General features: G+C 43.5%; 1 protein-coding gene across 1 annotated transcript in view; it reads right to left on the reverse strand.

The window, feature by feature from the left end:
- The window catches only part of KLHL6 (kelch like family member 6), a 109,226-nt gene that overhangs the window by 68,187 nt on the left and 27,476 nt on the right, over window positions 1-13,563 (reverse strand). The window contains exon 3 of the mRNA XM_077488370.1: window positions 4,960-5,409. Within this exon, the coding sequence (XP_077344496.1) occupies window positions 4,960-5,409 (450 nt within the window). The remainder of the gene's footprint in view (window positions 1-4,959; window positions 5,410-13,563) is intronic.

Raw genomic sequence — 13,563 nt, forward strand, 5'->3', positions numbered from 1 at the left:
TCCTCCCCCACCAGCGGACTTAGATAACACCCTCCTCCCCCACCAGCGGACTTATCTAACACCCCCCCACCAGCGGACTAGCCCAACCAATCCCCCCCCTCCTGCACGCACGGCCAGCAGCACATATGCACACAGCCACCCCCTAGACTCCCCCGGTCAGTGGAGCGGACTGATCTGGGAGGACACCCGCCCGCTGCATGCCTGCCACTTACCCTATCTTAGTGGTGGGTCAGGCAGCAGGTGAATTGCAGCAAGATGCATATAGGGGGTGGAGAGGAGAGAGGGGGCGGCGCCCTGGTGCCCCTAATGGGCCCGCATTGCATTTTGGTTCTTCTGCTTTGAATGGAGCCCTCAGTGAGCTGATTCGGTGGTTCAATGGGCCACTTGACTGGACTTGCCCCCCTGGCCTAAGACTGCCAGCCCTCCCCTGGTCAGCTATCATGTTACTTAACCACTTCAACGATGGACACTTTCACTCCCTTCCTGCCCAAGCCAATTTTCAGCTTTCAGCGCTGTCGCATTTTGAATGGCAATTGCACGGTCATGCTGCACCCATATGAAACTATTATCTTTTTTTTTTCCACAAATAGAGCTTTCTTTTGGTGGTATTTAAGCACCCCAGGGTTTTAAATTTTTTTCTAAAAAACAAAAAAAAAAGACTGAAAACTTTAAAAAGCTCATTCTTTTATAAAATTTTGTGAATAAGCACATTTTCGCCTTCGCTGATGGGCACTGATGGGTACTGATGAGGTGGCACTGATGATGTGGCACTGATGAGCACTAATGATGAGGGACTAATATGCAGCACTGATGAGGAGACACTGACAGGCATTACTGATGGGCACTGATTGGCATTCCTGAAGGGCATTGATTGGCATCCCTGGTGGGCACTGCTTGAAATCCCTGGTGGGCACGGGTTGGCACATTAGGTGGACACTTGTGGGCAACCTTGATGGGTCTGCACTGATAATCAATGTGCTGATTATCAGTGCAGACCTCCCCTATCTGGAGAGCCTCTGATCAACTCTTCTCTACCCGCGTTTTGTCAATGTGAATAGAGGAAAAGCCGATAAACGCCACTTCCTGATTATGATGTGACCAGCTGTGATTGGACACAGCTGCTTATGTGATAAAGAGCCTACATCATAGGCTCTTTACCATGATCAGAGATGCGGTATGTCAGAGCAATACACCGCAAAACTACGGATCGCCGCGCTGTATGCCCTCGAGGCCGCACACGAGTGCTTATCCTGCTGGATGTCATATGATGCCTAGTCAGGATAACTGATCCCCTTCCACGGCCATCATTCTGCTATAGGCCAGGTGAGATGTGGTTAAAAACAAAAACAAAATCTTTATGATAAAAAACACAAGTTCTCATGTTAGATCTACATTTCTATACAGACATGGAGTAAGCTGCATCTGTTGAACCATGCCCCTCATAGTTAGCCATGCCAATATTTTGCATGCACATCTTTTTCACTTCCTCTGATGGACCCCAGGTCCCCAGGTTCCCAGTCTGATCCTGATAAGGGATGAATAATATATATGACAAAAAAACAGATGAACCCCTACACACACTCACCACTGTCATACAATCACTCATACCTAGAGGTGTAACCTGTCTGGAAATTTTGAAGACATAAGAAAAAAAACTTTCTTATATTACAAAAGGAATGACAAGGACTGTCACTTCCTTACTTGAAGATGCTGCTGGTGAAGAAACACTTTGTGATCATCCAGAAGCAGCAGAAAGTGTTTCTGGAATGATAACTCTGTAGGGAAAAGCTACTCTTACTTTCATTATGGTCCTCATCATTTCATTCCATAATGTATTTTTAATGTCTTTAGGGCGCCTCTGGTATAAAGGGTGTGTTTTGTCATCCTTGTAGCATTTGGAAAAGAATAGTTCTTCTCACAATATTTGCAAATTTTAGCTTTGCTCTTAGCTGAATTTGTACTGTTGAAATGTTTTCAAATTTTAGATATTGCTCCCACCAATTTACAGAGTGGAGGAAAAGAAAAAACAATTTACTGACCAGACTATAGGTAAATATGCTGTGATGGTGGTGAACATTAATAGGAATAATTTAACAACTTGACCTCTGAAGGATTTAACCCCCCCCCCCCCCCCCCCAATCCCGACTAGGCCATTTCTTGCCATACGGCACTGTGTTAATTTAACTGACAATTGAGAAGTGATGCAATGCTGTACCCAAATACAACTTATGTCCTTTTTTTCTACAAATAGAGCTTTCTTATGGTATTAGATGGTGGTATTTGATCACCTCTGAGGTTTTTATTTTTTGCACTGTAAGCAAAAAAAAAAGACCAACAATTTTGAAAAAACAAAACAAAACAATAATTGTTACTTACTGCTATAAAATATATCAAATATTTTTTTTTTTTTTTTAAATCAATCTTCTTCATCAATTTAGGCCAATATTAATTCTGCTACATATTTTTGGTAAAAAATCCTAATAAGCGTATCTAGATGATATCTGCATGGGAAAGCGGTTAAACATCAGGGGCAATCAAAGGGTTAACTGTGTTCCTAGCCAGTGTTTAAGTGTACAGTGAGAGGTAATTTTACTCGGGAAAGACATAGATCTTAGTTCCTGCTTTATATAGACACAGGATCTATGCCTTCTCTCCTGTCAGAACGGTGATCTGCCTTGTTTACATAGGCAGCTTACTGTTCTGGCTCTCTGCCTAATAATGTGCATGTGCCGGTGGACATCAAGTCCGCAGCACCCAATGATCAGCTTCCGCTGTGTTAAATCACAGCAGGAGAGGGCCACCGGTGGTGCGCATATGTGCCCCCTACCCGAAAGTGTCGGATCACATACTAGCTATGTGATTTGGCACAGCAATGCCACCTTGCTGCCTTAAATGTAAGTTATTACCGTTAGCAAGTGGTTAACGGTTAAAAAAGATAAGCTATCTTGTCAGACAAGTTTACCTGTCAACTAAGGCCTGAGAGGAGGACAGAAACTATCATTTACTGTATCCCAACAATCAACTGTAGGAGGTACAGAGTTTGCCCAACTGTCGGCAAACTGGAGCCTTTCCCCTGAAGTGCCCCCCAGTGGCAGAAATACACATTTCTCTTGTTTGAGAACTGAATTGAGAAGTACAGTGTTACCTGAAGGCCTCTTGCACATTGTACTGATGTATGAGCATTAGACATTCCTGGCAGAAAAAATGCAAGGATGGTCTGTAGATCACTTGCGCATATTTATGAGTATTTGAGAGTATCCACACACAAGCAGGAAGCATGGCATTTACACTTATGCATGCATACGTGTGAGCATTTGCATGTATTTGCAAATATACACACAAAAATACTGATTGGCTCTGATTTTTTTAATTTTACTGATCAATATTCAGTGATTCTTGTTACTCTGCTGTGTGTACAGGCACATCCTTAACAATGGGCTGAATTTTAGATCAGTAAAAAAAATGCTGTACTGAGCGTTTTCAAGCTCGATGTGCAAGAGGCCGAATTGTATTCCAGGATTTGCTTGTCTTCAGCAGAGAGAACTTGCAATCATTTTAGATTTTACATAAAGTATCAGAAATCTTTCATTAAGGTCTTCATGTTATATAGCTTGAATTCCTTGTCATAGATATTATTTATAATTGTAAAAGGATTTTTTTTTTTAATTTTTCAGAAAAAATACAAAAAAAGGCTTTAAAAAAATGTGGCAAAAACTGTTTTTCCCAGGCACTCCCATCTCTACTCACAGTCACAAAGACAACAACTATGGCCAACTTTAGACCACATACCAGATGTACTGATTTTATCCCTACTCTCCATCCTTATGCCGCGTACAAACGATCGGACTTTCCGGTGGACTTGGTCCAGCGGACCAGAGTCCGTCGTACAATTCGATCGTGTGTGGGCTCCAGCAGACTTTTTCTTCCCAAAAGTCCGGCGGATCTAGAAATAAGACTGGCTTCAAATTTGTCCACCGGACTCGGCTTTTAGCAGACAATCCGTTCGTCCTTTCCTTCCTTATTCTACATCATCACGTTCAAATCCATCGGACTTTTCGAGTGATAGTGTGTGTGCAAAGTCCATCGGATTGTCCGCCGGGCCAAGTCCGTCGAAAAGTCCGGTTGTGTGTATGCGGCATTAGATCAAATTACCAAGTCTAAATTTCCCATTTGGTTATAATATAACTTTATTAAAATCACAATGAGCATAACACAAGTATACCTATAACATTCTCCTAAGTGTATTTGTGTTTTTCAAAGTCAAACGTCCTGCCTTGCAGTTTCTTTAATATAAAAATGTAGTTACTGCATTGAAATCTGTCTGCTAAAAAATCTCTCTAGATTCTCAGGAGAACGATCTCCTCTCACTTCCTGTTTTAGGCACATAAGTGATTACTGCGGAAACAAAAACGGAGATGCTGGCTACAACCAACTGACAAGCTCTTGGCTCATCACATCCTTCCTGTTTTATCTTTCTTTCTGATAAACTTCCCCATTCTAAAAAATGGTGTTGTAATATCTTAATATTTCCAGAGTTTAGGCAATAAGAATTGTATGATATTTTGTTAACATCATTGCAATATAAACAGTTTTCTTCACCAAATAGCATGGGAAGGAACTGTGGCCATTTGGTAGGAAGTGGTCCAAGGGGGGGGGGGGGGGGGACTCTTCCATCTGCCATAGCTGATTGAGTTTGATAGAAAGGGAGGGACTCTTTAATTTGCCATTGCTGATTGATTTGAAAATCTCCCTTAAGGTACTGTTTTCATGTACTTTTCACTTGTTTAATCATTGTGGTGATAATGGTGTCATATAATTGGTGAGAATTGGGTGGCATATATCATTCTTCACATATATCTATGCCTGGAGCAGAATAAGCCCTACAGGTTTGATGAACAAGAGATGAAAATGTATGGTCTAAATATAAACCTATAACCGATTCAAGGAAGAGTCACTTACCTCATTTCCAGTCAAATAGTACATCCGTGCTTCTTGCATTAACGGGAATACATCAGGGCATTGTCTTATCAATGCATTGGCTTCTACTGTGCCCACAAGGTACCAGGGGTCCAGTAAGGGAAGACGAACGTATTCCAACATTTTTGGAAGAAGTGTAATTCTTTCAGGTTGCTTATAACACACCCAGTTTATGACAGTCTCAAACACTTGTGATTCTTCTGTCACATTAAGTTCATCACTCCTTAGAATGTGATTAAGGATGTCAATTGGTAGTTCTAGAAACTCCTCATAATTTACAACCTGGGAGAAGTTCTGGATTATGTAGTTCTGAACTTGCAGCTTTAAAGATTCCAGGCAATGAGCATCTGCTAGTCTTAAGATCCCAACACAATTCTCAGGGTGAAGTGCTTCGGTGAGGAAACTGGAGCAAGCATCGACCATTCGCAAAAACTGGAAGGAAAACTGGAAACTGAGCTGTGCAGCTGATGGTATATTTGAACATATACATTACAAGCAGTTTAATGTCAGATTACTCAAACATCTTAGTAATGCAGATCTTAATGTTCTTAATGTTTTTATACATCAACTGGCTTTTTCTTTAAAGAGGAGTTCCCGTTAAAAAAAAAAAAAAATGTAAAGTCAGCAGCTACAAATACTGCAGCTGCTGACTTTTAATAATCGGACACTTACTGTAGGGACCGATGTGAATGTACAATGTACAGTGATAGGGACAATTGTAGACACTCACTCAGGATGGACTGGTGTCTTTATTCAACCTTACTAACTATGTGTAGCGCTGGCTCCTGATGAGTAGGCGCTATGGTTTTTTTCAAAGTCAATTTTCCTGAAACCACAGTTGGGTTTTGGGGCTAATTTTCGACATTTCTGGTTTTAGTATCAGTCTAACTGGGTTTCACTGAGTTCTCCTTGACCGCAGGTGTTGCTGTCACCTTCGGCAAGAGGAGAACGCAGTCTAGCTGGGTGTATTGCATGCCACTGTTCTTCCGGAACCAGCCCAGTGGGAGTGTTCTCCTGCTGTGCATTCTGGGAGGTGGTATTTAAGGTACTGACATTACCTCCTTCGGGGTTCTGTTCCAGAGATTATTTTCTGTCTGTTTGGTTCTTGTCCTCCTGACCAGCCCCATGGCCCTCCTGGCCTGGGGTGCGGAACCATGCATCCCGAGTCTGGGGGCCGGCTGGCCCGAGGCAACGCAACTGCAGGGACAGGCCTGAATGGATTTTGGGGCCTATTGATCCAAAGGTGGTCCGATGCCGTCTCATCTAAGGGAGAGGCCCAGCAACTGGAGAAACCCCAGGGGAGGACTTTTCAGGAGAAGGCCGTGTGCAAGGCTGGCTTCTCTGAAGGGGCCTAGAGGCTTAGTTGAAGGACACTACATGGATCTACACTCATACGGTATCACCGGATAGGCTGAGAGATACTGGTACCGTATGATAGCTCTTTAAATTTGTCTATGTCCCAGAGTAATACTCAAGTCTGTGGCAGAGACTTTCTCAAATATCCTACGCTCAAGTCTGTGGCAGAGACTTTCTCAAATATCCTACGCTCAAGTCTGTGGCAGAGACTTTGCTTAACACCCTACCGGCTGCTAGGCCTAGTGAGAGGAGGTCTATCCGGGGGCTGTAAAATCCAGCTGTGAAACGGTTGCTATTCTCTGGATTTTTCCTATAAGAGACTTTCCATTTTTGCAGTCTAAAGTACCTGATCTTAATCCTAACCCTCTACCCCAGGCATGTCCAAAGTCCGGCCCGCGGGCCAATCGCGGCCCACGTTCCGGTTTCGGACGGCCCGTCTGGTCATGTTCACATATATATCTTTTGTGGCCCCCAACGAACCCCCGATCGCCGGGGCCACAAAAGATAGATATGCTGGCTGCCATGGAGGGGGCAGGACGAGTGCCGTGGATACAGGACAGCGTCCTGTGTAAAAGGAAGTCCCGTCATGTTCTGCCATTGGACAACCGTTTTGTCCATCACAGGAGGCGGGACTTTCAATTAAAGAGGCCATCGATAGAAACAGAAGTTTCTCCTGTATGTCTGTCGGCGTTCGTCCCGCCCCCCTCCCTGTCTCCTCCAATGCTGCAGAGGGACATGAATCAGGCTGCACTGATGGCAATGGTGAGTCTGCATTCATGGAAATGTGTGGGCTGCATTCATGGCAATATGGGGGCTGTATTCATGGCAATATGGAGGCTGCATTCATGGCAATATGGGGGCTGCATTCATGGCAATGTGGGGGCTGCATTCATGGCAATACGGTGGAGGCTGCATTCATGGCAATACGCTGGGGGCTGCATTCATGGCAATACGGGGGAGGCTGCATTCATGGCAATACGCTGGGCGCTGCATTTATGGCAATACGCTGGGGGCTGCATTCATGGCAATACGCTGGGGGCTGCATTCATGGCAATACGGTGGGGGCTGCATTCATGGCAATACGCTGGGGGCTGCATTCATGGCAATACGCTGGGGGCTGCATTCATGGCAATACGCTGGGGGCTGCATTCATGGCAATACGCTGGGGGCTGAATTCATGGCAATACGCTGGGGGCTGAATTCATGGCAATACGCTGGGGGCTGCATTCATGGCAATACGCTGGGGGCTGCAGATGGGCACTGACCCTTATTTTGCTTCACATGTCTTTATTTAAAATGTAATATTTTAATTTATTTTTTTCCTGAGACTTCCTTTTTAAAGTTAAGGTGTGTGGTATAAGCCTCCCTGTCTCCTCCAACGCTGCAGAGGGACATGAATCAGGCTGCACTGATGGCAATGGTGAGTCTGCATTCATGGAAATGTGTGGGCTGCATTCATGGCAATATGGGGGCTGTATTCATGGCAATATGGAGGCTACATTCATGGCAATATGGGGGCTGCATTCATGGCAATGTGGGGGCTGCATTCATGGCAATGTGGGGGCTGCATTCATGGCAATGTGGGGGCTGCATTCATGGCAATACGGTGGAGGCTGCATTCATGGCAATACGCTGGGGGCTGCATTCATGGCAATACGGGGGAGGCTGCATTCATGGCAATACGCTGGGGGCTGAAATCATGGCAATACGGGGGAGGCTGCATTCCTGGCAATACGCTGGGGGCAGAATTCATGGCACTACGCTGGGGGCTGCATTCATGGCAATACGGGGGAGGCTGCATTCCTGGCAATACGCTGGGGGCAGAATTCATGGCACTACGCTGGGGGCTGCATTCATGGCAATACGCTGGGGGCTGCAGATGGGCACTGACCCTTATTTTGCTTCACATGTCTTTATTTAAAATGTAAGATTTTATTTTATTTTTTTCCTGAGACTTCCTTTTTAAAGTTAAGGTGTGTGGTATAAGCCGATTAAATACAGTATATCCAAATAACACACCCGAGCTCATCTGTTCACCACACACAGCAAAAAGGCAAGAGAGTTCTTGTTGGGCCGTGTATTAGTGCTCGGATGAACACACTTAGACTGAATTTTAATGGTTTAAAGAATGTCAAGCAAAATGGTCGGCCCTCGAGCATGTTCACTTCATCAAATCTGGCCCTCTTTGAAAAAAGTTTGGACACCCCTGCTCTACCCTTTATCTAAAGACTCTGTGTTTCAAATAAATAACCCAAAAGAAGATTCAGTGTCAGTTTCCACATTTCTTTGGACCATCTACCACGGGAACCTGCATACCAAGCCGAGAGCCAGGGCCTTAAATAGGCTCTGCCCTCACCCAATATGTCTGCCGAAGTCACATGGGGCATTAGCATCCAATTGGATAGCTGTCTTCATGTGACTGAGGAAATCATAGAGGAACCATGTTACCCAAAACTTTCTCCTCCTACTGCATTGCTGCTGTGGTTGAGCACCATCTACAGTGGTGACTACAGACTGCACCTGCCTATATATGCATGTTCATAGAGGGGCCTTAGGCATATAGGTAGGTGCAGTCTATTTTCTCCACTGCAGATGGCACTCAAATACAGCAGTACTATAGAGGGAGAGGAAGTCAGGAGGAACATGGTTCCTCTATGGTTTCATGGCTCGCTGGGGTAGTGAGCTGGTTGGATGCTGATAGCCCATGTGACTCTGGTGGCCATCTTGGGTCAGGAAAAGTCTATTTAGGACCCTGACTCCTAGGTTTGGGCAGATTTAGTGTGTGGATAGTTTAAGGAAAGGTCATACATCTGTCAGGGGCAGTATTAGGGGTAGGGAAAGGTTCCAGATGAGTAGGGCATGCATAGGAATCCCCCACTCCTCCGGGAAACCTCTCCACTTGGGCTCAACCGGCCAGGCCACATTCCGCCCCTCAAGACAGACACTGTCAGCTCAGTTGAGACCTGCTCCATTACACACTGCTGTCATCCATCAGTGTTTCCAGTTGGGCTTCCTTCTGCTTGTTGTGAACTGTTTTACTTTGACCTCAATAAAAGTTGTTTCAATTGCATCTGGACCAACTGTATGTTATTGCCGCAGCACCCCTCTGCACCCACCCTGTGTATTTCTAGTTTGCTTCAACATGAATTGTTTTAAATTCCTTTTTCACTTCAGAATTTGAAGTGGATGGAAGCTCGAGGCTTGTCAATACCTGTGTTCAACACATCAAAATGCATGTAATGTGTTTTCATGCATTGCCATTGACTTTTGTGGTCCTCCCAAAGCACTAAAATGCAGAAATAATGAACATGTTGTTCTTTCAAATTTGCACTTCACTGCAGCACTGAGATGGGGGCATGCATTACTTTTATTATAGGGAATTACATGCATTAAAATCCAACAATGGGCCTTTAAATAGCAGCCAGTGCACACAATTCATAGTGCACTATGTACACTACAGTGCCTTGAAAAAGTATTCATACCCCTTGAAATTTCCCACATTTTGTCATGTTACAACAAAAACGTAAATTTATTTTATTAAGATTTTATGTGATAGACCAACACGAAGTGGCACATAATTGTGAAGTGAAAGGAAAATTACAAATGGTTTTCATTTTTTTTTTTACAAATAAATATGTGAAAAGTGTGCCATGCATTTCAGTCCCCCTGAGTCAATACTTTATAGAACCACCTTTAGCTACAATTACAGCTGCAAGTCTTTTTGGGGATGTCTCTACCAGCTTTGTACATCTAGAGAGTTACATTTTTGCCTATTCTTCTTTGAAGAATAGCTCAAGTTCTGTCAGATTGGATGTAAAGCATAAGTGAACAGCAATTTTCAAGGCTTGTTACAGATCCTCAATTGGATTTAGGTCTGGACTGTGACTGGGTCATTCTAACACATGAATAGGCTTTGATCTAAGCCATTCCATTGTAGATCTGGCTGTATGTTTAGGGTCGTTGTCTTGCTGGAAAGTGAACCTCCGCCCCAGTCTTAAATCTTTCGCAGACTCTAAAGCCGCGTACACACGGGCGGACTGTCTGGCCAACTTAGTCCGTCGAAACACATTTCAGCGGACAGTCCGCTCGTGTGTGGGCTTCAGCGGACTTTTTCAGCGTGCAGTCTGGCGGACTAAGTATTTCGGAATTTCCGTAATATTGTCCGTCATACTTTGGTTTCAGCGGACAGTCCGCTCGTGAGTAGGCTAGTTGGACGGAAAAAGAATGGCGCATGCTCAGAAAGGATTTACACGGCGGAAGGTTGCATTGCTGTGTATTGGACTTCCTATTTCTAGTCCCGTCGTACGTGCTGTATACGTCATCGCGCAAGCTTTCAACGGACTGTTTGTGTATCCGTGTGTGGTCAAGTCCGTTCATTCGAAAGTATGACGGACTGTCCGTCGGATTGTCTGACGGACTAAGTTGGCCAGACAGTCCGCCCGTGTGTACGCGGCTTAACAGGTTTTCTTCTAAGATTGCCCTGTATTTGCCTCCATCAATCTTCGTATCAACTCTGAGCAGCTTCCCTGTCCCTGCTGAAGAAAAGCATCCTCACAACATGATGCTGCCACCACCATGTTTCATGGTGGGGATGGTGTTTTCAGGGTGATGTGCAGTGTTGGTTTTCCAGCTACACATATCGTTTTGCTTTTGGCCCAACAAGTTACATTTTGGTCTCATCTGACCAGAGGACCTTCTTCCACATGTTTGCTTTGTCCCCCACATGGCTTCTCGCAAACTGCAAGCAGGACTTTTTCTAGCTTACTTTCAACAATGGCTTTCTTCTTGCCACTTTTCCATAAAGGCCAGATTCGTGGAGTGCACAGTTTCTCCCTCCTGAGCTGTGGATCTCTGCAGTTTGGGATATTTTTTTATAACCTAACCCTGCTTTAACCTCCCTGGCAGTATGATTATTTCAGATTTTAGGTCCTGAAAGCGATACAATTATTTTGCATGAAAATTTGGTGTTTTATATTGTAGTCCTGTAATTCTTAGGAATAACTCACTTAAATCTGTCCAAACCAGAGTCTAGTAGACATCCCGGGTATGATAAAGTTTGAAAAATTAAATCATAAATTATAATATAATAAATAACTATAAATAATTATACCAAATAATAATAATAAAAATGATTCAATAATGTAATCAAATCAAAAACACTGAAATTTGCTCAGTTGCAGAATTGTCACTGTCATTTCTTTTCAATATTTGATGACGGATCTCCCCACAAATCACTATCGCTCAATTTTGCGAGTGATTCTAATTTATTATCGCTGTTTTCTAGCTGGTCTAAAACCACTTTTCATGTAAAGGGACACGTTTTGGTTGCTATGGACAATCTCCAGTTTCCAGGCAGAAAGAATAGTTTTTATATTATAAAACTACATGCAGGGCACTGCGCAGACCACTAGGGATAAAAGGGATGTGAAATAATTACATACAGCAATGTAATCTGTAAGATTACATTATACTGTATGTAATGTGTGTGTTTTACTTTTTGAATTTGGTGCCGTTCTCTGTCCCCGTGCGTCGCTACGCTCGCAGGGAATGGAGCCCGGCGATGTGATACATCGAGCGGAGGACGAGCCGCTCGCTGTGCGGGGGACATCGCTGGATCCAGGGGATAAGGTAAGTAAGCTCAACCTGGATCCAGTGATGTGATCCCGAGTCTGGCTCGGGGTTACCACTAATGGTACTGAATTTTCACTCTGAGCCAGACTTGGGAATACCTCCAGGGGGGTTAAACTTCTCCACAACTTTATCCATAACCTGTCAGGTGTGTTCTTTGGCCTTCCTTCATGATGCTGTTTATGCTCTATGGTTCTCTAACACACCTCTGAGGGCTTCACAGAACAGCTGTATTTATACTGAGATTAAATTACACACAGGTGGACTCTATTTACTAATTGATTGACTTCTAAAGGCAATTGGTTCCACCAGATTTTAGTTAGGGGTATCAGAGTAAAGGGGGCTGAATACAAATGCACACCACACTTTTCACATATATAGGAATATATTTATATATTTGGAAAGCCATTTACAGTATTATTTTCCTTCCACTTCACAATTATGTGCCACTTTGTGTTGGCCTATCACTTAAATTCCAATAAAATACAATATATGTTTTTGGTTGTAACATGACAAAATGTGGAAAATTTTAAGGGGTTTGAACACTTTTTCAAGGCACTGTACTGTGGAAAAACTGCAAGATTTCCCCTTTCTGCTCTATAGGGGTTTAAATGCTCTGAATGTTGTATTCAGATGTAGCCTCCTGGCTTTTGGATGTGACCACCTCATAGAGAATATAGAGAACAGCGAGCTGTGTCTGTGTCTGCTCTGCATAGTGGAGCAGACACAGACCTGTCATCCGCCTGCACAGAGGGAATCAGTGGAGAGATCCACTGCCGAGCAGGCGGATCCGTTTGGACGGATTCTGCTGCATGTGAAAGGGGCATAATAGATTAGCATGGGCATATTACAGTCTCTGTGTACACATGGAGAAAAGAAAGGAGTAGAAGAACCCAGAAAATCTGATTAGATTTAAACTTTACTAAACACTTAATGCAAAGAAACATAGAGAACTGCTTGGAAGGGGACACCCCAAAAGCTTGTACTGAAAATTTGGATGTTAGTGTTAATAAAGGTATCACGGATAGTATTTAATTGTTTTCGTTGCAAGTGCACTAACATGGCTGCAATCACCTCTCAAGCATCAATGGCAAAGCAAATTTTGACAATTACTTTGTTTTACTGCCTAAATAAAGATAATTGTCCATGTCCATATACTGCAAGGTGGTAAAATATCAAACAACAATATCAATTCCATACATGTATGTTAGGATTATTGCAATTTACCTAGCGATAAAGCCTGAAGAACATTTAGAAAGGAATTATCTGTGTGCAATGTTTTTCTTACAACTTATCCCACCCTGCCCTTATCATATGGCCAATATAGATAAGGGAGTACTACAGGGGTCTTTCGCTTTGCAAACATTAGCTGAATACACAGCGATAGTACATAAATGAGAATAGCAACAGGAAATTATGCCTTTAGCTCAAGAAAACAAAATTGCTGCATAAACATTATTTGCCCAAATAGCAGCTACAGAGAGGGATTACACTGAACTAATCCAAAGGTCTACAAATGTCTGCAGAATGTTTACCACCGCAGTAGATCAGACAAGTGTGCTTTTTTTTGGAAATTAGAATACTGCTTGACTTAAAACTCTA

The sequence above is a fragment of the Lithobates pipiens genome, unplaced genomic scaffold, assembly GCF_037356315.1.
Source record: "Lithobates pipiens isolate NorthernLeopardFrog02 unplaced genomic scaffold, aLitPip1_a1.2 Scaffold_18, whole genome shotgun sequence".
Taxonomy (NCBI): domain Eukaryota; kingdom Metazoa; phylum Chordata; class Amphibia; order Anura; family Ranidae; genus Lithobates; species Lithobates pipiens.